The following is a 23,968-nucleotide window of genomic DNA, read 5'->3' on the forward strand; positions in this document are numbered from 1 at the left end:
TTCTCCAGGCAAGAACACTGGAGTGGGTTGCCATTTCCTTCTCCAATGCATGAAAGAGAAAAGTGAAAGTGAAGTCGCTCAGTCATGTCCGACTCTTAGCGACCCCATGGACTGCAGCCTACCAGGCTCCTCTGTCCATGGATTTTCCAGGCAAGAGTACTGGAGTGGGGTGCCATTGCCTTCTCTGACAAAAATGTATAGATCCCACCTAAGACTTGGTTCTGTAATGATGAACTTCTCTATTGGTTTACGTGAGTATGTGTTTGGTTTGCTTGAAGCATGTGAAAGTTCAGGCTTGACTTCTTGTTGAATGATCTTAACCTGAATGTAAAGGTAGCTCAATATTATGAGAGCAATTATGGTTGAGGTAGTAATCAGATTAAAGCAAGTTATTGCTTATATCTGTCAAAATAATTGTGCTGTAAAAGATCCCAGAATTATCTGTGGTTTTCAGTGTTTGGTTAATAATGCTCTGTCAGTTCAGTTCAGTTCAGTCCAGTCACTCAGTCGTGTCCGACTCTTTGCGACCCCATGAACCGCAGCACGCCAGGCCTCCCTGTCCATCACCAACTCCCAGAGTTTACCCAAACTCACGTCCATTGAGTCAGTGATGCCATCCAACCATCTCATCCTCTGTCGTCTCCTTCTCCTCCTGCCCCCAATTTTTCTCAACATCAGGGTCTTTTCAAATGAGTCAGCTTTTTGCATCAGGTGGCCAAAATATTGGAGTTTCAGCTTCAACATCAGTCCTTCCAATGAACACCCAGGACTGATCTCCTTTAGAATGGACTGGTTGGATCTCCTTGCAGTCCAAGGGACTCTCAAGAGTCTTCTCCAACACCACAGTTCAAAAGCATCAATTCTTCGGCATTCAGCTTTCTTTATAGTCCAACTCTCACATCCATACATGACCACTGGGAAAACCATAGCCTTGACTAGATGGACCTTTGTTGACAAAGTAATGTCTCTGCTTTTGAATATGCAGTCTATGTTGGTCATAACTTTCCTTCCAAGGAGTAAGTGTCTTTCAATTTCATGGCTGCAGTCACCATCTGTAGTGATTTTGGAGCCCTAAAAATGAAGTCAGCCATTGTTTCCCCATCTATTTGCCATGCAGTGATGTGCCCAGATGCCATGATCTTAGTTTTCTGAATGTTGAGCTTTAAGCCAACTTTTTCACTCTCCACTTTCACTTTCATCAAGAGGCCCTTTAGTTCTTATTCACTTTCTGCCATAAAGGTGGTGTCGCCTGCATATCTGAGGTTATTGATATTTCTCCCGGCAATCTTGATTCCAGCTTGTGCTTCCTCCAGCCCAGCGTTTCTCATGATGTACTCTGCATATAAGTTAAATAAGCAGGGTGACAAGTACTCCTTTTCCTCTTTGGAACCAGTCTGTTGTTCCATGTCCAGTTCTAACTGTTGCTTCCTGACCTGCATACAGGTTTCTCAAGAGGCAGGTCAGGTGCTCTGGTATTCCCATCTCTTTCAGAATTGTCCACAGTTTATTGTGATCCACACAGTCAAAGGCTCTGGCATAGTCAATAAAGCAGAAATAGATGTTTTTCTGGAACTCTCTTGCTTTTTCCATGATCCAGCGGATGTTGGCAATTTGATCTCTGGTTCCTCTGCCTTTTCTAAAACCAGCAGAACATCTGGAAGTTCACAGTTCACGTACTGCTGAAGCCTGGTGAGCATTACTTTAATGCTGTGTCAGAAAAGCACCAATTTGTGGATTCCACTTTAATCTATATAAGTGTTCCTAAGATATCAACTAATTAGTGGGTAGATATTCTGTTCTCCGGGGAATCCTCCCAACCCAGGGATTGAACGTGGGGCTCTTGCATTGCAGGTAGATTCTTTACCATCTGAGTACCAGGTAAACCCAATTCCTTAAATACACTATTTTAATTTCATTACCTTCTGGTATAAGATTTCAAAAAATATATGAAGTGATAATTTTGCTCTTCTGCAAAGCTGTTATTGAGGTTGGGGTTCAAAGGCTAAAATTTTAGCAAAGGTGAAATTTTTCAGTAGGTTAAGAAGAGTAATGTCCACTTTCATTCTGAGTTCTAAAACCAGTACTAAGCAGGAATATGTTATTCAACTCTTCTTTTGTTTATCTTCTCTAAAGGTATATATTTATCTGGTTATGCCGGGGTCCAGCCCCGGCTGATCCAGGGTATTCAAAGGAGAGACGGCATAGGCGACCTATTTATTTAAATATTTATCAAAGATATAAAGAGTAATAGAATGAGGATAGCTCAGTGAGGAAATTCAGTGGAGAAAAGAGGCTGAGTAGCTTGGTTTACATGGGAGACCAATAAGACTTCAAGACAAGAAGTTTGCACCACTTACGTAGGCTGCAGGCGTCCTTCCATCCTCCCGAAGGAGAGGAGACACTGAGGCCTCCCCGGTCGGATCTTAGAAGCCCAGGCATAATTAGTAAGCATGGTGGGTTCCGCGCTCCAGATGGAGACTCAGCCAGAGTGAGAGAGAGAGCGACATGGGGAGACCAAGTTTCGGTGAACAAAGCCCGCACTTTATTTTCCAAAGTAGTTTTTATACCTTAAGTTGTGCATAGAGGATAATGGGGGAAGGGGTGGAATCATGCAAGGACAGAAGTTCCTGGTCCTAATCGAAGCCAGATTTTCAAACTTATCATATGCAAAAGTTCAGGTGATTTACATCATCTTCTGGCCAGGAGGCCTGTTAACATTTTAAGAAACTTATTTTTCTCTAAAGGTGATTATTCTAAAGTCAGGCGATTATTCTAAAGTCAGGCGCCAGCCTCCAAAAAGCATTGGATAGAGTTGCATTCCTATAGGGCAAAGGTGAGGTGGGCTCAATCAAGAAAAGAATTAACTCAAGGGTCCAAGGTTACAAACATTGAGGCTACCACTTACATTTCTATACACCCATTATATCAATCAATACACTGCCAAGGACATAGTAGGTAAGGAGTATGGAGACTTAGCAGCAAACATTGGCCCAACAAGTGAAAAACCCCTCACCAATACAATTTCTAATCAATCTTTTAACTACTCAAAGGAATCTGTGTTTAGACAGTTTAGAACATCTCCTGCCTCTCACAGTTGGGAGGCTCTGAACAATCACATGTGGCCGGAAAAACCTATTCAGGCAGGCTAGAGGATTTCCAAAGGAGTTTGTAGGTTAAACACTGTCACACCCAGGAATTATTAACTGGAGCTGTAAGCTAACTCTTTTTTCAGAGAGAGGTAGTGGGGGACAGCCCCCCCGTAAAGTCAGAGGTGTGGGTGAAAGCACAAAGCAGAAAGGAGGCAGACTCTGGTTTTGGGGATAGATGCTCGAGAATTTCCAGGGGGACTCCTGAGGCTCGATCCCGTCTTTGCGTATGCCGAGCCTCCTTCCTCATGACCTTTGCCATGGGCGGAGTTCCTCACGCTGGCTCCCGGCAGTGATAGAATTCTAGTTGAGCTATTCCAGATCCTGAAAGATGATGCTGTGGAAAGTGCTGCACTCAATATGCAATATGCACTCAATATGCAATGTGCCGGCTCCCGGCATGGTTATATACTCAATACATCTCTAACTCATTCTTAAAAAGGTCAAGATGCCTACAAAATGCATTAGGTGGCACCTGCCTCTTCTGTTTGTAATCCCTCGGCCAGAAATGCCCCAATAGAACTGCAAGGGAGGCTGGGAAATGTAGTAGAGCACATGAGTATCCACAGAGAACTGACTGTCTCCACCACAAATGGTAGAAAAATATTTTATTAGCTGGCCATTCTGAAACCTGTTGGCTGTACACTGGTTTTATAGCAGTGTCTTGAGACACTTTTTAATTAAAAGCTAGAAATGATTAAGCTTGGTGAGGAAGTCATTATAAGCTGAAAGTGAAAGTGAAAATTGCTGAGTCGTGTCCAACTCTTTGTGACCCCATGGACTGTATAGTCCATGGAATTCTCCAGGTCAAAATACTGGGGTGGGTAGCCTTTCTCTTTTCCAGGGGATCTTTCCAACCTAGGGATCAAACCCAGGTCTCCTGCATCACAGCCAGATTCTTTACCAGCTGAGCCTCAAGGGAAGACCAACAGTACGGGACTGGGTAGCCTATCGCTTCTCCAGGGGATCTTCCCGACCCAGGAATCAAACCAGGGTCTCCTGCATTGCAGGTGGATTCTTTACCATCTGAGCTATGAGGGAAGCCCATTATAAGCTGAGATCAGCCAAAAGTTAGGCTTCTTTTGCCAAAAAGTTAGCCAAGTTATGAATACAAAGGAAAAGTTCTTGAAGGAAATTAAAATCACTACTCCAGTGAACACATGAATGATAAGAAAATGAAACATCCTTATTTCTGGTATAGAAGAAGTTTTACTGGTCTGGATAGAAGATTTAGCCAGCCACAACATTCCCTGAAGCCAAAACCTAATCCAGAGCAAGATCTCAAGTTCCTTCAGTTCTACAAAGGCTGAGAGAAATGAGGAAACTGCCAAAGAGTCAGTCAATTCAGTTCAGTCACTCAGTCATGTCTGACCCTTTGCAACCCCATGGACTGCAGCAGGCCAGGCTTTCCTGTCCATCACCAAGTCCCAAAGCTTGCTCAAACTCATGTCTATCGAGTCCGTGATGCCATCCAACCATCTCATCCTCTGTCATCCCCTTCTCCTCCTGCCTTCAATCTTTCCCAGCATCAGGGTCTTTTCCAAGGAGTCAGTTCTTCACATCAGGGTGGCCAAAGTATTGGAGTTTCAGCTTCAGCATCAGTCCTTCCAATGAATATTCAGGAATGATTTCCTTTTGGATTGACTGGCTTGATCTCTTTGTAGTCCAAGAGACTTTCAAGAGTCTTCTCCAACACTACAGTTCAAAAGCATCAGTTCTTCGGCACTCAGCTTTCTTTATAGTCCAACTCTTACATCCATACATGACTACTCAAAAAAATCATAGCTTTGACTAGACGGACCTTTGTTGGCAAAGTAATGTCTCTGTTTTTTAATATGCTGTCTAGGTTGGTCATAGCTTTTCTTCCAAGGAGCAAGGGTCTTTTAATTTCATGGCTGCAGTCACCATCTGCAGTGATTTTGGAGCCCCCCCAAAATAAAGTCTGCCACTGTTTCACTATTTCCCCATCTATTTCCCATGAAGTGATGGGACCAGATGCCATGATCTTAGTTTTCTGAACGTTGTGTTTTAAGCCAATTTTCATAGCTATAGAGGAGAAGTTAATGCCTGACTTCAAAGCTTCAAAGGACAGCCTAACTGTCTTATTAGGGGTTAATATACCCAGTGACTTTAAGTTCAAACCAATGCTTGTTTACCATTCTGGAAATCCTAGGGCCCTTAAGAATGATGCTAAATCTATTCTGCTTGTGCTCTGTATATGAAAAAGCAAAGCCTACATGGCAGCACATCTATTCATGATATGGTTTACTAAATAATTTAAGCCCGCTGTTGAGACCTACTGTTCAAAAAAAGATTCCTTTTGACATATTATTGCTCATTGACAAGGCATCTTGTCGCCCAAGAGCTCTGATGGATATGTACAGTGAAATTAATGTTGTTTTCATGCCTTCTAGCACAGCATCCATTATGGAGGTCATGAACCAAGGAATGATTTCCACTTTCAAGTCTTATTATTTAAGACATGAAAGGACAGAGCTGCCATAAACAGTGATTTTTCTGGTGGATCTGGGAAAAGTAGATTTAAAATCTTCTGGAAAGGATTCACTATTCTAGTTGTCATTGAGAATATTTGTGATTCATGGGGCAAGGTCAGAATATCAATTAAACAGGAGTTTAGAGGAAGTTGATTCTAACCCTCCTGGAGAACTTTGAACAGTTTGAGGCTTCAGTGGAGGGAAGAACTGAAGATTCCTGCAGTGGAAAATCAGGAGAACTAGAATTAGAAGTGAAGCCTGAAGATGTGACTGAATTGCTACCATCTCATGATAAAACTTTAACAGATGAGGAATTGCTTCTTAGGGATGAACAAAAAAAGTAGTTTCTTGAGAAGCCAGCTACTCCTGGTGATTTTCTTTGAAGAATGTTGAAATGGCAACAAAGGATTTAGAATATAATGTAAAAAATAGTTTACATTCAATGTCACGGTAATCCAAGTGTGTGCCCCAACCAATAATGCTAAAGAAGGTGAAGTTGAATGCTTCTATGAATACCTATAAAACCTTCTAGACCTAAACCCCCAAAAGATGTCCTTTTCATTATAGGGGAATGGAATGTAATGGTGGGAAGTCAAGAAACACCTGGAGTAACAGGCAAATTTGGCTTTGGAGTACAAAATGAAGCAAGACAAAGGCTAATAGAGTTTTGTCAAGAGAATGCACTGGTCATAACAAACACCCTTTTCCAGCAACAGAAGACAAGACTCTGTACATGGACATCACCGGATGGTCAATAATGAAATCAGATTGATTATATTATTTGCAGCCAAAGATGGAGAAGCTCTATACAGTTAGCAAAAACAAGACTGGGAGCTGACTGTGGCTCAGATCATGAATTCCTTATTGCCAAAATCAGACTTAAATTGAAGAAAGTAGGGAAAACCACTAGGCAATTCAGGTATGACCTAAATCAAGTCACTTACAATTATATAGTAGAAGTGAAAAATAGATTCAATAGACTAGATCTGATAGATAGAATGCCTGAAGAACTATGTAATGAGGTTCATGACATTGTACAGGAGGCAAGGATAAAGACCATCCCCAAGGGAAAAAAAAATGCAAAAAGGCAAAATGGTTGCCTGAGGAGGCCTTACAAATAGCTGAGAAAAGAAAAGAAATGAAAGGCAAAGGAGAAAAAGAAAGATATACCCATTTGAATGCAGAGTTCCAAAGAATAGCAAGGAGAGATAAGAAAGACTTCCTCAGCAATCAATGCAAAGAAATAGAGGAAAACAATAGGATGGGAAAGACTAGATATCTTTTCAAGAAAAACAGTGATACCAAGGGAACATTTCATGCAAAGATGGGTGCAATAAAGGACAGAAATGGCATGGACCTAACAGAAGCAGAAGATATTAAGAAGAGGTGGCAAGAATACACAGAAGAACTATACAAAAAAGATATTCATGACCCAGATAACCACAATGGTGTGATCCCTGGTCTAGAGTCAGACATCCTGGAATGCAAAATCAAGTAGGCCTTAGGAAGCATCACTATTAACAAAGCTAGTGGAGGTGTTGGAATTCCAGTTGAGCTATATCAAATCCTGAAAGATGATGCTGTGAAAGTGCTGCACTCAATATGTCAGCAAATTTGGAAAACTCAGCAGTAGCCTCAGGACTGGAAAAGGTCAGTTTTCATTCTAATCTCAAAGAAAGGCAAAGGCAAAGAATGCTCAAACTACCACACAATTGCACTCATCTCACACACTAGCAAAGTAATGCTTAAAGATTCACCAACACAGACTTCAATAGTACGTGAACCATGAACTTTCAGATGTTCAAGCTGGATTTACAAAAGGCAGAGGAACCAGAGATCAAATTGCCAACATCCACTGGATCATGGAAAAAACAAGAGAGTTTCAGAAAAACTTCTATTTCTGCTTTATTGGCTATGCCAAAGTCTTTGACTGTGTGGATCACAGCAAAGTGTGGAAAATTCTTCAAGTGATGGGAATACCAGACCACCTGACCTGCCTCCTGAGAAATCTGTATGTAGGTCACGGATTAACAGTTAGAACTGGGCATGGAATAACAGACTGGTTCCAAACAGGGAAAGGAGTATGCTGAGGTTCTATATTGTCACTCTGCTTATGTAAATTATATGCAGAATATATCATGCGAAATGGCAGGCTGGATGAAGCACAAGCTATAATCAAAATTTCTTGGAAAAATATTAATAACCTCAGATATGCAGATGACACTACCCTCATGGCAGAAAGCAGAGAACTAAAGAGCCTCTTGATGAAAGTGAAAGAGGAGAGTGAAAAATCTGGCTTAAAACTCAACATTCAGAAAACTAAGATCATGGCATCTGGTTCCATCACTTCATGGGAAATAGATGGGGAAACAGTGGAAACAGTGACAGGCTTTATTTTTGGGGGGCTCCAAAATCACTGCACATGGTGACTGCAGCCATGAAATTGAAAGACCCTTGCTCCTTGGAAGAAAAGCTATGACCAACCTAGACAGCGTATTAAAAAGCAGAAACATTACTTTGCTGACAAAGGTTCATCTAGTCAAAGCTATGGTTTTTTGAGTAGTCATGTATGGATGTGAGAGTTGGACAAATGATGAGTGCCAAAGAATTGATGCTCTTGAACTGTGCTGTTGTCCCTTGGACTGCAAGGAGATCCAACCAGTCAATCCAAAAGGAAATCATTCGTGAATATTCATTGAAAGGACTGATCCTGAAGGTGAAAATCCAGCACTTTGGCCACCTAATGTGAAGAACTGACTCATTTGAAAAGACCCTAATGCTGGGAAAGATTGAAGGCAGGAGGAGAAGGGGACGACAGAGGATGAGACGGTTGGATGGCATCACCGACTTGACATGAATTTGAGCAAACTTCGGGAGTTGGTGATGGACAGAGAAGCCTGGTGTGCTACGGCAATGGGGTGGCAAAGAGGCGGACACGACTGAGCAACTGAACTGAAGTGTAAACGTAGTTGATAAGGCAGCGGCAGTGTTTGAGAGGATTGACTCCAATTTTGAAAGAAGTTTTACTGTGGGTTAAATGTTGTGAAACTGCTCTGTATGCTACGAATAAATCATCTGTGAAAGGAAGTCAGTTGATGTGGCAAACTTTATTGTTGTCTTACTTTGAGAAATTTCCACAGCCCCTCAACCTTCAGCAGCCACCACCCTGATCAGTCAGCAGTCACCAAGGACATGACAAGAGCTTCCACCAGCTAAAAGACTATGATTCACTTCATGCTCATTGGAGTTTAGACACAATACTATTGCACACTTAAGAGACTACAGTATAGTGTAAACACAACTTTTATATGCACTGGGAAGCCAGAAAATCCATGTGACTCTCTTTTTTTTTTTTTAATTATGGTGAACTGGAATGAAACTTACATTATTTCCAAGATATGCATATGTTGCCGGCATTCCATATAAAAGGACTAAGGCTAAGATTGTTAAAAGCTTGCCCAAGGCCTCACAGTAATGATTCATAGATAAAAGTTGTACTGTTACCCTTTGCTGAAGTACCCAGTCTAGGATTTCTCAAGTGCAAAATGAAAATACTTAAGTCTTTTGTGTGTTTTTGGCTCAGACGGTAAAGCGTCTGTCTACAATGTGAGAGACCTGGGTTCGATCCCTGGGTTGGGAAGATTCCCTGGAGAAGGAAATGGCAACCCACTCCAGTACTCTTGCCTTGAAAATCTCATGGACGGAGGAGCTTGGTGCAGGCTACTATCCATGGGGTCGCAAAGAGTCGGGCACGACTGAGCGACTTCACTAACACAGCATCTGGTCCTAATATAAGCATGGTACTTAGTAGGTATTCAAGCAGTATTAGTTATCTTATGTTATATACAAAGAACAGGCAGGCAGAAGGCATGCCTGTCCTGTTATTGCTTACTGTTATATACTTTTTCACATAAGTGAAAATAGTGATTAAACAAACGTCTTAAGAGTTTTTACTGCATTACTGATTTGTAACAAGCCATTGATTCCACAGAGTAAGGGTCTCTGGGCCAACCAGCATAAATAAAAGATTCCATACTGCAGTTTTCCTCTTAAAGTGGAAACACTTCAAGAAGTTGAATGGGGAAAATATGCTCAGGACAGAACAAAATCGATTTAGGTTGATGTAAAAATAATTCTGTTTTTACATTGTTGAACTTTGCTGTTAGATACTGGAATACATTCTTAAATAAATGTTATTCTGTACATCATTTTAATGTGCATTTTTCACTTTTTTTTTTTTGCTAATGACTTACTACTTGCTGTTTATTTTATATTTATTTTTAACTAGGGGAATGATGTTAGGCCAAAAGCAAATTCAAGTGATTTTCTTATTCGGATTCAAAATGGGTCATACAGCAGCAAAGGCAACTCACAGCATCCATAAGGCATTTGGCCCAGGAACTGCTAATGAAAGTACAGTGCAGTGGTATTTTAAGAACTTTTGCAAAAGAGATGAAAGCCTTGAAGATGAGGAGTGCATTGGCTGGCCAGCGGAAGGTGACAGCAACCAACTGAGAGGATCATTGAACCTGATCCCCTTACAACTACACAAGAAGTTGCCGAAGAACTCACTGTTGACCGTTCTATGGTTGCTCAGCATTTAAAGCAAATTGAAAAGGTGAAAAACCTCAATACATGGGTGCCTCGTGTTGTTGCTCAGTCGCTGAGTTATGTCTGATTTTTTTGTGACCCCATGGACTGCAGCACTCCAGGCTTCCCTGTCCTTCACCACCTCCTGGAGAGTTTGCTCAAACTCATATCCAGTGAGTCATCCAACCCTCTCATTATCTGTCATCCCCTTCTCCTCCTGTCTTCAATCTTTGCTGACTGAAAGTCAAAAAATTTGTTCTTTTAAAGTGTTATCTTTTCTTATCCTACACAAAAGCAATGAACCATTTCTTGATCAGATTGTGACATGCCCCTAAAAGTGGATTTTATACGACAACTGGCAATGGCCAGTTCAGTGGTTGGACCAAGAAGAAGCTTGAAAGCACTTCCCAAAGCCAAACTTGCACCCCCCCCAAAAGGTCATGGTCACTGTTTGGTGGTCTGCTGCCCATCCGATCCACTACAGCTTTCTGAATCTTGGTGAAGCCACTACATCTGAGAAGTACGCTCAGCAAATCGATGAGATGCACCCAAAACTGCAACGCCTGCAGCTGGCAGTGGTCAACAGAAAGGGCCTGATTGCTCTCCACAATGACACCCGACCACACGTCACACAACCAACACTTCAAAAGTCGAATGAATTGGGCTTTGAAGTTTTGCCTTTTCCACCATATTCACCTGACCTCTTGCCAACTGACTACCACTTCTTCAAGCATCTTGAGAACTTTTTGCAGGGAAAATGCTTCCATAACCAGCAGGATGCAGAAAATGCTTTCTAAGAGTTCACTGAATCCCAAAGCAAGGATTTTTATGCTACAGGAATAAACAAACATATTTCTTGTTGGCAGAAATATGTTGATTATAATGGTTCCTATTTGACTAATAAAGATGTTTTTGAGCCTAGTTTTAATGATTTAAAATTCACTGTCCAAAACCACAATTACTTTTTCAGAAACCTTAATCATCTTTAATGTCATTAAATATTGTCTCAAATCTCCCCTTTAAAACTCATATGTAGATTATGTGATTCAGATTTTAAATGGATTCAACACGTTCCTTTCTGGCATAACAAACAAAGTAGCAGGCATTGTTCCTGCTGACTTTATATTTCAATCATGGAGGGCCATCATGAGCAATTCAATATATTGGTCATAACTACAAGACTAAAGAGCTCATTATCACTTGTGTCAAAAGCAGAATCATCACTTTTGGCAGATAGTTTTCAGTATCCAAATATCAGTGGTAAAGTACTATCCAACAGATTGACCAGTTCATTTTCTGGAGATGTGTTTTGTAGTGGACTCATCTTGGCTATCCTGTTGAGCTAGATTGACATCACATCCAGAGCATCTTCAATAGTGCCTGGCACAAAGCATCTAACATCCAGTCCAGTATTCTTGGGCTTCCCTTGTGGCTTAGCAGGTAAAGAGTCCGCATGCAATGCAGGAGATCTGGGTTTGATCTCTGGGTTGGGAAGATCCCCTGGAGAAGGGAAAGGCTACCCATGCCAGTATTCTGGCCTGGAGAAGTCCATGGACAGTATAGTCCATGGGGTCGCAAAGAGTCGGACACGACTGAGCGACTTTCACTTTCACTTAAAGCATTTAACAAATACATTTTCTGGGCAACTCTGAAAATCCAGATTTCCGTCACCAACACAAGACTGTCTACTTCAATCCTGAACTGTTCAGTGAACTTCAAACTCCAGACTGAGGCAATTGATCAATGAAAGAGTAGGATGTGTTACTCATTCATCTCTCTTAAGCTCTGTTCATACAGCTCAGTTTTTCATAAGAAAATGACATCACCATTGTAAGTTATTTTAGCTGAACAAATGAATAGTTTAGTAAAAGAAAACCGCATGTTTTGGATTTGGACAAATTTCAATTCATACTAATTGGTACAACTATTAATAATTAAAAGTATCAAGACTTTGAGCCAATTAACAACTCTATATGCCACTTCCCCCACCTGTTGTTAGTGTTGACTATAGTATCTAACAGAATATGAAGTTCACCTTTACTTGGTAAGTGATTAATGCTGGTTCATCTTTCTCCCCCTGCCTTATTGAGGACAGATATCATATGACTTGTATGGAGCAGAGTTCTATGTCTTTGATGAAAAAATGCTGTATCTACTGCCTATTTGTTGATTCCAGGGTTATATAAAGAACTGTTGAATATTTTTTCCCTTAGGGTTGAGTGCTGGAGAACTTTTGCTTTTCCTATGGACTATTGTATGATATACTTCATGAAATTAGCAAATCAAAACTTGCCGCTCACTGTGGTTCTGTTGTTGTCATGCTTTTCTTTGGCTTGCTGTAAGCATGACACTGACTTTTGTGTTCCAGACAGTAGGTATTCGTAACTTAAATCTTCTGGTAAAACTGTCATCTCTCAGCCTGCTTTATTTGACATTTGCTCTTAAAAATGGATTTAATGCTTTTATTGTTTCTATATCTTTTATTGTGAACTGCACAAATCCTTTTTGAAACCACACAGAATATAAATAATAAATGAATGAAACAATAAAGTTGCTTGGTTTTATAGATATTAAGTGCAGAACTAATCCAGGCCTGATGATCTTTTCAGTTATATCATTCAAGAGAAACTAAAGAAACTTAACATCTAAAAATTCTTAAACCTTAATGCTTCCTGCTCAGGAACTGACTGGCAGTAACATTGGCCAGCCATGCACAAATGAAAATGGGGAGGGGATGGCATACAGGTTATTAAATTTGAGAAAAATGCAACCAAGGCTTTGGACATTTGCAAGATAGGATCAGTAACGTGGGACATTTTTCTTTGCAAACTCCGAAGCAATGTGCTAGCCACTGAACTGATGATGGGCAATCATGAAACAAGGCCCCCCCTTTTTTATAGTTCTCTGTAATATGCAGTCTTTTCACAGAACAGGTTCTATTCAGATTTCCTTTCTGCCTACCAAACTGCTAGTAACAAAATGTCTTCTTTTAATTTAGCTTAAACATTTTTTTTGGCAGATGGGGGACAGGGAGGAAATGAATTTGTTTTGAATTTTTTCAAAGAAAATTCTATTATGTCTGTATCAAGTAAATTGTCAAGTCATTTAAATATAAGATTAGTATTTGGTGAAAGAATGAGTTAAATACTTTAAAAAATAATTTGAGTCAATAATAGAATCAGATCAGATCAGTCGCTCAGTCGTGTCCAACTCTTTGTGACCCCATGAATCGCAGCACGCCAGACCTCCCTGTCCATCACCAACTCCTGGAGTTCACTCAGACTCATGTCCATCGAGTCAGTGATACCATCCAGCCATCTCACCCTCTGTCGTCCCCTTCTTCTCTTTCCCCCAATCCCTTCCAGCATCAGAGTCTTTTCCAATGAGTCAACTCTTCGCATGAGGTGGCCAAAGTACTGGAGTTTCAGCTTCAGGATCATTCCTTCCAAAGAAATCCCAGGGCTGATCTCCTTCAGAATGGACTGGTTGGATCTCCTTGCAGTCCAAGGGACTCTCAAGAGTCTTCTCCAACACCACAATTCAAAAGCATCAATTCTTTGGCGCTCAGCTTTATTGACAGTCCAACTCTCACATCCATTCACCCTAACCCAATAATAGAATAGACTATTCTAAACCTGTAGTTATTTTGAGCTGTATTGACCTCCAAATGTTACCACTGTGATATTTATCATTTTTAATGTAATATTTCTTATGTATAATTAATTTCATCAACATCTTAGCTTCTTCTCTGGAAAGACACTTTTCATTTTGATGAGCATGTGTGAATACTTGTGAATTTCATACATTCCTCCCATGTTTTATATAAATTTAATATAAATAGGTCATGGAATGTTTATTTCCATGAGATAAGTGAGGTAAAGTTGACTGGGTGCTATATTGCACCTGTGAGGTAGGAGAACCTATCCTAGGGAATGTGACATCCGGGCCTGTTATAGGGGTGCTGGTACCAAGGAAAGTCATCTTGGCCTTATTTTTAACTTCCGCATCCTTTGTTTACTTGGTTTAACCTGCATTTCTCTGAGTTTTGGCCTCTCCAACTAGCCCTTGTTGAGTGGTGAGATCTCTTACATCTACTGTTCTTCAAAATAGTGGTTCTTGAAGTTTGTGAAGCTTGTTAGAAAAACAAACTCTTGGTCTTGTCTTAGTTCCATTGAATCAGAAACTTTTTGGTGGAGCTCAGCAATCTGTTTTATAAGCTCCTCAGGAAGTTCTGATCTATATTAAAACATCAGAATCTCTGCCTTAATCTATTGGCCTTAAACTAAAGTCATACCTTTCCAATGGGCTTTCTAGGTGGTGCAGTGCTAAAGAATCTGCCTGCCAATGCAGGAGACTCAGGGGATGTGGGTTCTATCCCTGGCTCAGGAAGATCCCCTGGAGTAGGAAATGGCAATACACTCCAGTATTCTTGCCTGAGAAATCCCATGGACCAAGGAGCCCAGTGGGCTACAGTCCATGGGGTCACAAAGAGTCAAATATGACTGAACATTCACTCGTGCCTTTCTAATATGAATTTTTGGTTCTTCCCTTCTTGGGTTCAAATCATTAGTTCTGGGATATGAACCAAGAATATATTAAAATATACAACTGGTGAAAAAGCTCTTCATCACTGATCATATTTTCTATAGTGTGCTTAATAGCATATTTTCATAGGCACATATTTAGAGAAGAGTTTGTATTCGACCTTTATAATCATGACAAGAGAGACTGCATGGACATTAAGGAAGGAAAGTGTGTGTGTGTGTGTGTGTATGTGTGAATTCACAAACTTCACAATGATGATTTTCAATATTATTGTAAGAAATTATATTCTCTGAAATGGATAAAAAAGATCACGGAGTAATTTTTATTTTAAAAAATGTGTCAGGGCATTAGGTATTTCGTTTGAGTTACTTTTATTTTTTTCTTTTTGACAAGGAATACTTTTGTAGCTAAAATTTTGCTCTTAGTCCAAGCTCTGTGATTGTTTTAAACATTTTACCAAACTACCACCAAGTCCATTTATAGCTTCCCCTTTATGTGAAAAGTCCTGCTCCAGGTACTCACTGGGAAAAATTACAGGGTACTTCTCAGGTGGGTCCATTGCTGGGATGAAATGCTATACTCCATTACATAGTACTTGGCCAGCTGGTGACCTGTCTGAGTACCAAGATTTTGTTAGTCCTTGAGTCTGGAGCAGTGGGTCTCTTTCAAATACTTGAATCTGAGATACAGGATAAATCCTTGTCCTAACTAGGCATTCTGGTTGCCAGTTTGTGTTTGCCATGGACAATGGAATTTGGCAATATGTAAAGACACAGAGTGTGTTCCCTGATGTTGATGCAGAAATATTATTTCTGCTGTGTAATAAGTGTTTCACTTTGCCAATATCTCAGGCAGAGCTGCATGATCTGTTTCACAGGCTTCAGGCAGTCCTTCACTCCAGGGTGTGATTCTGAATATCCATCAGAACTTAGAAGGCTTATTAAAGTAAGATGTTGGACCTCAAAGTTCCTGATTCAATAGGATTGGGGTGGGAGTGAGGCAGTCATAGTTCTAAACATGTGTGCAGGTGATGCCAATATGGATGCTCCATATTGCCTTTCTCAAAGTCACATCCTCAAATCAGAGCCACCTGGACTGCCTGCTAATCTCCTGACCCTCAGGACATATCCTGATGGCCTGAATTCACATCTCTGAGGGGTTATGTCATTTGTATTTGATCAAGCTTCCCAGGTGGTCCAGACGCAGATTCACATCTGAGAACCAGCTAGAGGTAGGGAGGACTGGGAATAAGGTTTGCCAGAGGAAACACAAATCAAGTCTTCTTTTCAACATAACCAGTTTTAAACCATGGCTTGGCATCTGTGGTGGTTTTGTACCTAGCAGTTGAATGAATTAACGGTAATGAATGTAGGCAGGCAATTAGTTGCTACTCTGTTTGCTCCCAGCATCTTTTCTTTATTCTGCTCTAAGCTACACCATCCATATTTTAACTCCCTGCTTCTTTGACTGTCTTCATCTAGATGGGACTTATCTTTTTGTTCTGTCTCCAGTGTCAGAGGTCTGGAACAAAAGGATCATTACAGAGGATCACTACACACATGGAGTGCAGTTGGAATAAGTGACATTCCAGAGGTGAAGAGAATACATGGGGGAAGAAGGAAATAGGTTTGACGAGACTCGTGTATGCTAAGAACTTTGTGGGTGGTCAGAAATAGAATAGTAAAAAATGTAAAGAAGAGTCAGAACATGCCAAATGGCAAGTCAGGCATTTCTTCCCAAATTAATCTTGACGGGGGGCGCTTCCCCTGTGGCTCAGTGATAAAGAATCCATGTTCCAGTGCAGGAGACATAAGAGAGGCAGGTTTGATCCCTAGGTCGGGAAGATCCCCTGGAGGAGGGCATGGAAATCCTCTTCAGTATTCTTGCCTGGAGAATCCCATGGATAGAGAAGCCTGGAGGGCTATGGTGCATAGAGTCAAAAAGAGTCGGACATGACTCAAGTGACATAGCACGCATGTACAACCTTGACAGATGAAATTCATTTGTTAGTTTAACTACGATTTATTTAACCTTTCCTAGTTGAGAGGAAAAATGACTTTATTAGGGTTACTTTACCAATATGTAAAAAAAAAAAAAATCTAGAGTAGAAATGGATTATAGATGTGGAGAACAGTTCCTGATACTGTGGTTGAAATAAAGGATTGTTATAATGTCCTTGTTTCTGTTATTGTCCACACCCGTTGTCTAAATTATAAACTGTTTAGTCTCCCGTGAATGGGCTTACAATGCTCTGATTCTTAATAGTCTTGTTTAATTTTCTGTTCTGTGCTTCACAGACTGCCTCCTGAATTTCAAACCTCTCATCACTGTATTTGTAAATGACTTGGATTTTCAGTCTCTGTCCAAACAACCTAGATTCCTAATATAGTCCACTCTGTTCTTTGAGGTCTGAGTGCATTGGTATTGGATTGTTTCTAGCATATGCATCCCAATCATAGACTGCTTCTGTCACGAGTATTTTGGTCTCAAGTCTGTCTGAGGTCTTAAGATTCTTGCACTAGATTCGTAGATTTTGCCACCATGTCCGCACAGTCCCCATTGTATTCTCCTCATTTGCATCGTTGATGCTGCTTGCCCGTCTTCCAAGAGCATACTAGGGCAAATTAGTTTGTACTCCATTTCAATTTTTTAATTAAAAATGAAATGCCAAAATGTCTAAGGATATATGCAGTGGAATATTACTCAGCCACAAAAAGAAATGCATTTGAGTCAGTTCTAGTGAGATGGATGGACCTAGAGCCTGTTAAACAGAGTGAAGAAAGTCAGAAAGAGAAAAACAAATTTGGTGTATTAAGTCATATATATGGAGTCTAGAAAAATGATACTGATGAAACTATTTAAAAGGCAGGAATAGGGACACAGACATAGAGAACAGATTTTAGACCCAGCGGGGAAGGAGAGGGCGGGACAAATTGAGAGAGTAGCATTGACATATATACACTACCATATGGAAAATAGATAACTAGTGGGAAGTTTTGTACAGGAACAAGGAGCTCCAGCCAGTGCTCTGTGACAATTTAGAGGAGTGGGATGGGGTGGGAAGGGACATATGTATACTTATGGTTGATTCATGTTGATGTATGGCGGAAGTCAACACAATATTGTAAAGCAATTATTCTCCAATTTAAAAATATTTTTTAAATGTCTAGGAAATGGTTTTATTATCAGCTAGAATTTCAGAGCCTGAGAAGGTTTAATTTTTCTTTCATATTATGTGAGAATTAGATTTTCTGAGGTCAGTGTATGTTAAAACCATACAAAGACCTTTAATTTAGATTCTGAGCTCAATATTAAAGCCAGTTTTGTTTTATTTTTTACTAGTTAAAACTTTGGCATGCTCAAAAATTGTAAGGTACATAGAAAATTATTCACTGTGCGGGAATGTCCCATTCACTATGAGTGGAGAATGTCCCACTCGTAGACCACTAGCACTGGCTGATAAGCCACATCTCCTGTTATTGTGGACACCAAAACATGCCCACAGGTCTCCCAAATGCCTGCTAAGGGTTGGCACCACCTCTAAAGAGAACCACTGGTTTAGACTGTTCAGTTGTCAAGTGCTGGAACTTGGAAGGAACCCATGGAGCATGTGTGTGCTCAAAACTTGAACAACGTAAGCAAGAAGGAAATGAATGACTTTTTGGGTAGGCATCCACCAATGTGTGCCTCAAGGAAGAGGCTGGATAATATTCTGTAATGTCCCTTCTCACTACAGAATCCAAACTACTTAATGTCATAGAAAGCAATGTAAGATCATTTATGCATAAACAATGATCATGGATAATGGATATTTACATTATATATATTCATAAATCATGATTCAAAATAGCAATTTCTTCAATTGCTAAATATAATGAATAGAATTTCTCTTAGTGATAAATGAAAGATATAGCAATTGAGATACTTAAAATCTAAGCTTGAAATAAATAAAAAAGCTGTCATGTGGTATTTTAGAACAGTGTTAGTGACTAAAATCTTTCAGTGCAGGATAGTAGCACTTTTGGTATTACTGAGAGCAAAAGAAGTCAACACTATTTAATTCAAACTTTCCAAATTAAAACTATGCATTATTTTGTATCTCATTTGTTTCTGAGAAAAGGATGTAGATACAACCTTTTTTTTTTTAAGGCAAATTAGCCCTCATTGCTCTTTTTCTAAAAATTTAGTTTATTTATTTGGCTGTGCCAGGTCTGAGTTGTGACATGTGAGATCTTTACTTGTGGCATGCCAACTCTTTGTTGCGGCATCTGAGAGCAGTTCCCGGACCAGGGATTGAACCTGGGCCCCCTGCACTGAGAGCACAGAGTCTTAGCCACTGGACCACTAGGGAAGACCTGAATGCATTCTTTTATTCTTCTTCATATGGCTGTTACAACAGATGATCATGGATCATCCTTGACGTATTAATATCTAACATGGTCTCTGGGGCCGGTATATGTTTGGTAGGTGTTTGCTGCATAAATATATGGTTTCAGTGAAACATTTCAGAAAAGATGAGGCAGATCTAAGAATATTTTATCATAAATAGTTTTAACATCGAAAACAAATTTTTCTTTGCACATTTCTAAGCTCTTTTACTCCAGATTATCATGTGTGGCCTAATAGATATTTTTTCCTGTGTGAAATGCAGGTTTATAGAATTTTGTTACAGATGACACAGTATTAGTAATCATTGAAAGAACAGGCTTCTCTGTGGCTCATTGCCGTTCTGGCTGTCCACTTGTCTCATGTTTTTGTTGTTCTTTTCCACAGGGATTCGATAAACAAGTGGATGTGTCATATATTGCCAAACATTACAACATGAGCAAAAGCAAAGTTGACAACCAGTTCTATAGCGTGGAAGTGGGAGACTCAACATTCACGGTTCTCAAACGCTACCAGAATCTAAAGCCTATTGGCTCTGGGGCTCAGGGAATAGTCTGGTAAGTAGGATGGATTTAACTTCTATTTTTAGAGGGAAACAGCTGTATATGTTGCCTAGCCACAAACACACGTATACAAATAAACAGTATGACGTGAGATGGGAAATATCCATTCTACCAAAGAAAAATAAATTTATGAACATTATTAGAAATTTATCGACCCTTTGGTTAACAATATGTACATCTTTGCTTGTGACTAGCTTTTTCCTAGTCAAAAAAAAAAAAAAAAAAATCCTTTACACAACAACCATAGAGGAACCAAGAAAACCAGAGGTTTTCCTAAAGCATTTCAAAAATCTTATTTGGATGTTTTCACAGCAAGAAATGAGGAAATATGTGTTCAGATAACCAGAAAATAAAATTCTCTACTCTGTAGAAGTAGAATTCTATACTCTGAAGAAGTATAAATGAGATCTCAAATGTTTCAGTGACTTTTAAAGTTTAATGGTTAAAATTCAGTTGCCTATTAGAAAAGAGGTATTAAAAAATGTTTGTTGAGTATTTCCAAAATGGAAAGATTTGGGCTCCTTGGTAACCATTCTTTTTGTGACATTTTGAGTGGCAAATTGAAATGCTGACAAATCAGGATCTAACTTACTGGTTATAAAACTCTTGCAAAAGTGATGATACCAGATTGGTAAGCATTTATTTTGTAGTTTTAACTTGTAATTTAGCAACCAGATATATTTAGTGTGAACTTCTTAGTGTAATTTTCAATTTTGTGGCTCACAACTATAAGTAAAAATTTAGGACATGCATTATAAGTATACATGTATATTGATATTTATTTATAAGGGATATTTACTTATAACAATATATTTATTTGTTGTATAAATTAAAGCTATAGTAGAGATATCTGTTTAAAAATACAAATATCCCTTTTAAGAGATGAATGAGATAAAGATGAAATAAACATTATTTTAAATGTTTTTTTTTTAATAATTTTACTTATTTTGTTATTTATTTTTGGCTGTGCTGGGTCTTTGTTGCTACAGAGGCTCCCCCCTCGTTGCAGCGAGTAGGGGCTGCTCTGTTGTAGTGGTGTGCGGGCTTCTCACTGTGTGGCTCGTCTTGTTGTGGAGCACGTGCTCTAGAGCATAGGCTCAATAGTTGTGGCACACAGGCTTAGCTGCTCCACAGCATGCGGGATCTTCCTTAATCAGGGATTGAAACTGTGTCTTCTGAATCGACAGGAGGATTCTTTACCATAGAGCTACCAGGGAAGCTCTCGATTTTGTTTTAAAAATCCTTTTTCTCCTCTCATTTGATATATATATGTTTTTCATATTTCATAAGATGATCCTAAAATCTGGTTCACTTCACTTTTTAAAAAATTTATTTTTAAGACTATCTTTTAAGAGTAGTTTTAGATTCACAGCAAAATCAAGAGGATGATTCAGATATTTCCCATAAATCCCTAGCTCATACACATGCATAGTATCCCCCGTATCAACATCCTTCACAAGAGTGGTACATTTATTACAACTGATGAACCTACACTCAAACATCATAATCACCAAAGCCCATAGTTTGCAGCAGGGTTCACTCTTGGTGTCATACATGCTATGGCTTTGGATAAATGTAAAATGATATGTATCCATTTTTATGGTATCATATAGAGTATTTCCACTGCCCTGCCAATCCAATATACTCCACCTGTTTGTTTCTCTCTATATCCTCAACCACTGGCAACGTTGATCTTTTTACTGTTTTCATAGTTTGCCTTTTTCAGAATGTGTAGTTGGAATCCAACAGAATATTGGATTGGCTATTCAGATTGTCTTCTTTCACTTAGTAATATACACTTAAGTTTCTGCCATGTCTTTTTATGGATTGAAAGCTCATTTATTTTTAGCAGTGAATAATATTGCATTGTCTGGGTGTACCATAGTTTATTTATTCATTCACCTACTCTTAAGACATCTTGGTTGCTTTGTTTTGGCAATTATAAATCTGCTTTAAACATTTGTGTGCAGTTTTCATGTGGATATAAGTTTTAATCGTTCATTTCATGTTGACAACTCATTTTAAGCTCACTCTCAATGCTTAGTCGATGCAAATGGCAGAAGTGCCTGGCTGGTATACAACTAAATCATTTACTAGCACTTAAACCTCATTTATCAAATATGCTATGCTATGCTAAGTCACTTCAGTCATGTCTGACTCTGTGCGACCCCATAGACGGCAGCCCACCAGGCTCCGCCATCCCTGGGATTCTCTAGGCAAGAACACTGGAGTGGGTTGCCATTTCCTTCTCCAGTGCATGAAAGTGAAAAGTGAAAGTGAAGTTGCTCTGTCGTGCTCGACTCTCAGCAACATCACGAACTGCATCCTACCAGGCTCCTCCGTCCACGGGATTTTCCAGGCAAGAGTACTGGAGTGGGGTGCCATTGCCTTCTCTGTTTATCAAATATACCAAGGTTTTTATTGAAATTCACCCAGGGAATTTCAGTCTTTGCCAATGTCAATCAGTAGCTGTTTTTGCAATTTGAAGATGGAATATTTTAACATTTTAAAATAATGGGCCAAAACTTCATTGTGTAGATATTTTAAAAGCTAGGTAAATTTTTATTTTTAATGTTTATTTATTTTGGTGCAAGGTTGCAGGTCAATATCTTAGTGACACAAAATGTCACAGGTGGCACAGTGGTAAAGAATCACCTGCCAATGAAGGAGATATAAGAGATATGGGTTCGATCCCTGAATCAGGAAGACTCCCTGGAAAAGCAAACAGCTCAGTATTCTTGCCTGGAAAGTCCCATGGGCAGAGGAGCCTGGCAGGCTATTGTCCATGAGGTTACAAAGAGTTGGACACAACTGAGTGACTGAGCATACACACACACACAAAGTTGCAGGTGAACTTCTGTGTTACACAAAACAATTTCAAAGTGTGGTAGACAGAATAATGGTCCTTCAAATAATCCCCAGAATTCTTGGTATGTTATCTTATTTGGCAAAGGAACTTTTGCCATATAACTTTAAGATGAAGGGGGTGTTAAAATGGGGGGATTGATTATCCTAGAATATCAAGGTGGGACCAATGTAATCACATGAATTCTTAAAAATGGAAATGGAAGACAGAAGAATGGATAAGAGAGATGCAAGGAGAGAGAAGGGAATAGGGATTCAAAACATGAGAGGGGCTTGCCTTGTTGTTGCTGGTTTTGAAGACAGAGGCAACGTGTCAGGAAACAAAGAGTAGGGCAGCTTCTAGAAGCTGGGAATAGCCCTCAGTTGCCAATTAGCAAGACAATGGAGATCACAGTCATACAACCATGAGGACCTGAAATTTGCCAGCAATACACAAATGAGCAAGGAAACAGGTTGTTCTACAGTACCTCCAGAAAGGAACTCAGCCTGCTGACGTCTTGACTTTATCCCTGAGGGACTCATATAGGACCTCTGACCTGAAGAACTGTAAGATAATAAATTTATGTTTGAGCAGCTAAGTTTGTGGTAATTTGTTGTGGCATTAACACTAATACATACATTATAATATTCTACTATTAAGATGATTGCTATAAATCTCTTAAAAAGCAGACACACCAAACTATATTATTTTCAAAGGAGTTCAGAGCGCCTTTGTCAACTGTCCCCAAACTGTGAAATTCCTTTTTTCCTTCCAAATTGCATCTTTTACCCTAGATTATATATGACCAAAGTAAGGAAGATAAAATGTGCTTGGGAGAGACCAATATTAATTATCAGTCGCTTAGTCGTGTCCGACTCTTTGCGACCCCATGAACTGCAGCACTCCAGGCCTCCCTGTCCATCACCAATTCCCAGAGTTTACCCAAACTCATGTCCGTTGAGTCAGTGATGCCATCTAACCATTCTCATCCTCTGTCGTCCCCTTTTCCTCCTGCCTTCAATCTTTCCCAACATTGGGGTCTTTTCAAATGAGTCAGCTCTTTGCATCAGGTGGCCAAAATATTGCAGCCTCAGCTTCAACATCAGTCCTTCCAGTGAACACCCAGGACTGATCTCCTTTAGGATGGACTGGTTGGATCTCCTTGCAGTCCAAAGGACTCTCAAGAGTCTTCTCCAACACCACAGTTCAAAAGCATCAGTTCTTCAGTGCTCAGCTTTTTTTATAGTTCAGCTCTCACATCCATACATGAGTACTGGAAAAACCATAGCTTTGACTAGATGGACCTTTGTTGACAAAGTAATGTCTCTGCTTTTGAATATGCTGTCTATGTTGGTCATAACTTTCCTTCCAAGGAGTAAGTGTCTTTTAATTTCATGG

At 39.7% G+C, this 23,968-nt stretch overlaps 1 protein-coding gene across 49 annotated transcripts in view; it reads left to right on the top strand.

Annotated features, from left to right (window-relative positions):
* The window catches only part of MAPK10 (mitogen-activated protein kinase 10), a 373,060-nt gene that overhangs the window by 192,010 nt on the left and 157,082 nt on the right, over nt 1-23,968 (top strand). For all 49 annotated transcript variants that reach the window (XR_015165198.1, XR_015165197.1, XR_015165199.1 and 46 more), the window contains one exon: nt 19,550-19,719. Coding sequence is in view for 46 of the 49 variants with exons in the window: in XM_086404927.1 (XP_086261053.1) it covers nt 19,550-19,719 (170 nt within the window). In the remaining 3 variants the exon portion in view is untranslated. The remainder of the gene's footprint in view (nt 1-19,549; nt 19,720-23,968) is intronic.

The sequence above is a fragment of the Bos grunniens genome, chromosome 6 (genome assembly GCF_055505025.1).
Source record: "Bos grunniens cultivar Pamir isolate PY7600 chromosome 6, Bosgru_T2T1.0, whole genome shotgun sequence".
NCBI classification, from domain to species: Eukaryota; Metazoa; Chordata; class Mammalia; order Artiodactyla; family Bovidae; genus Bos; species Bos grunniens.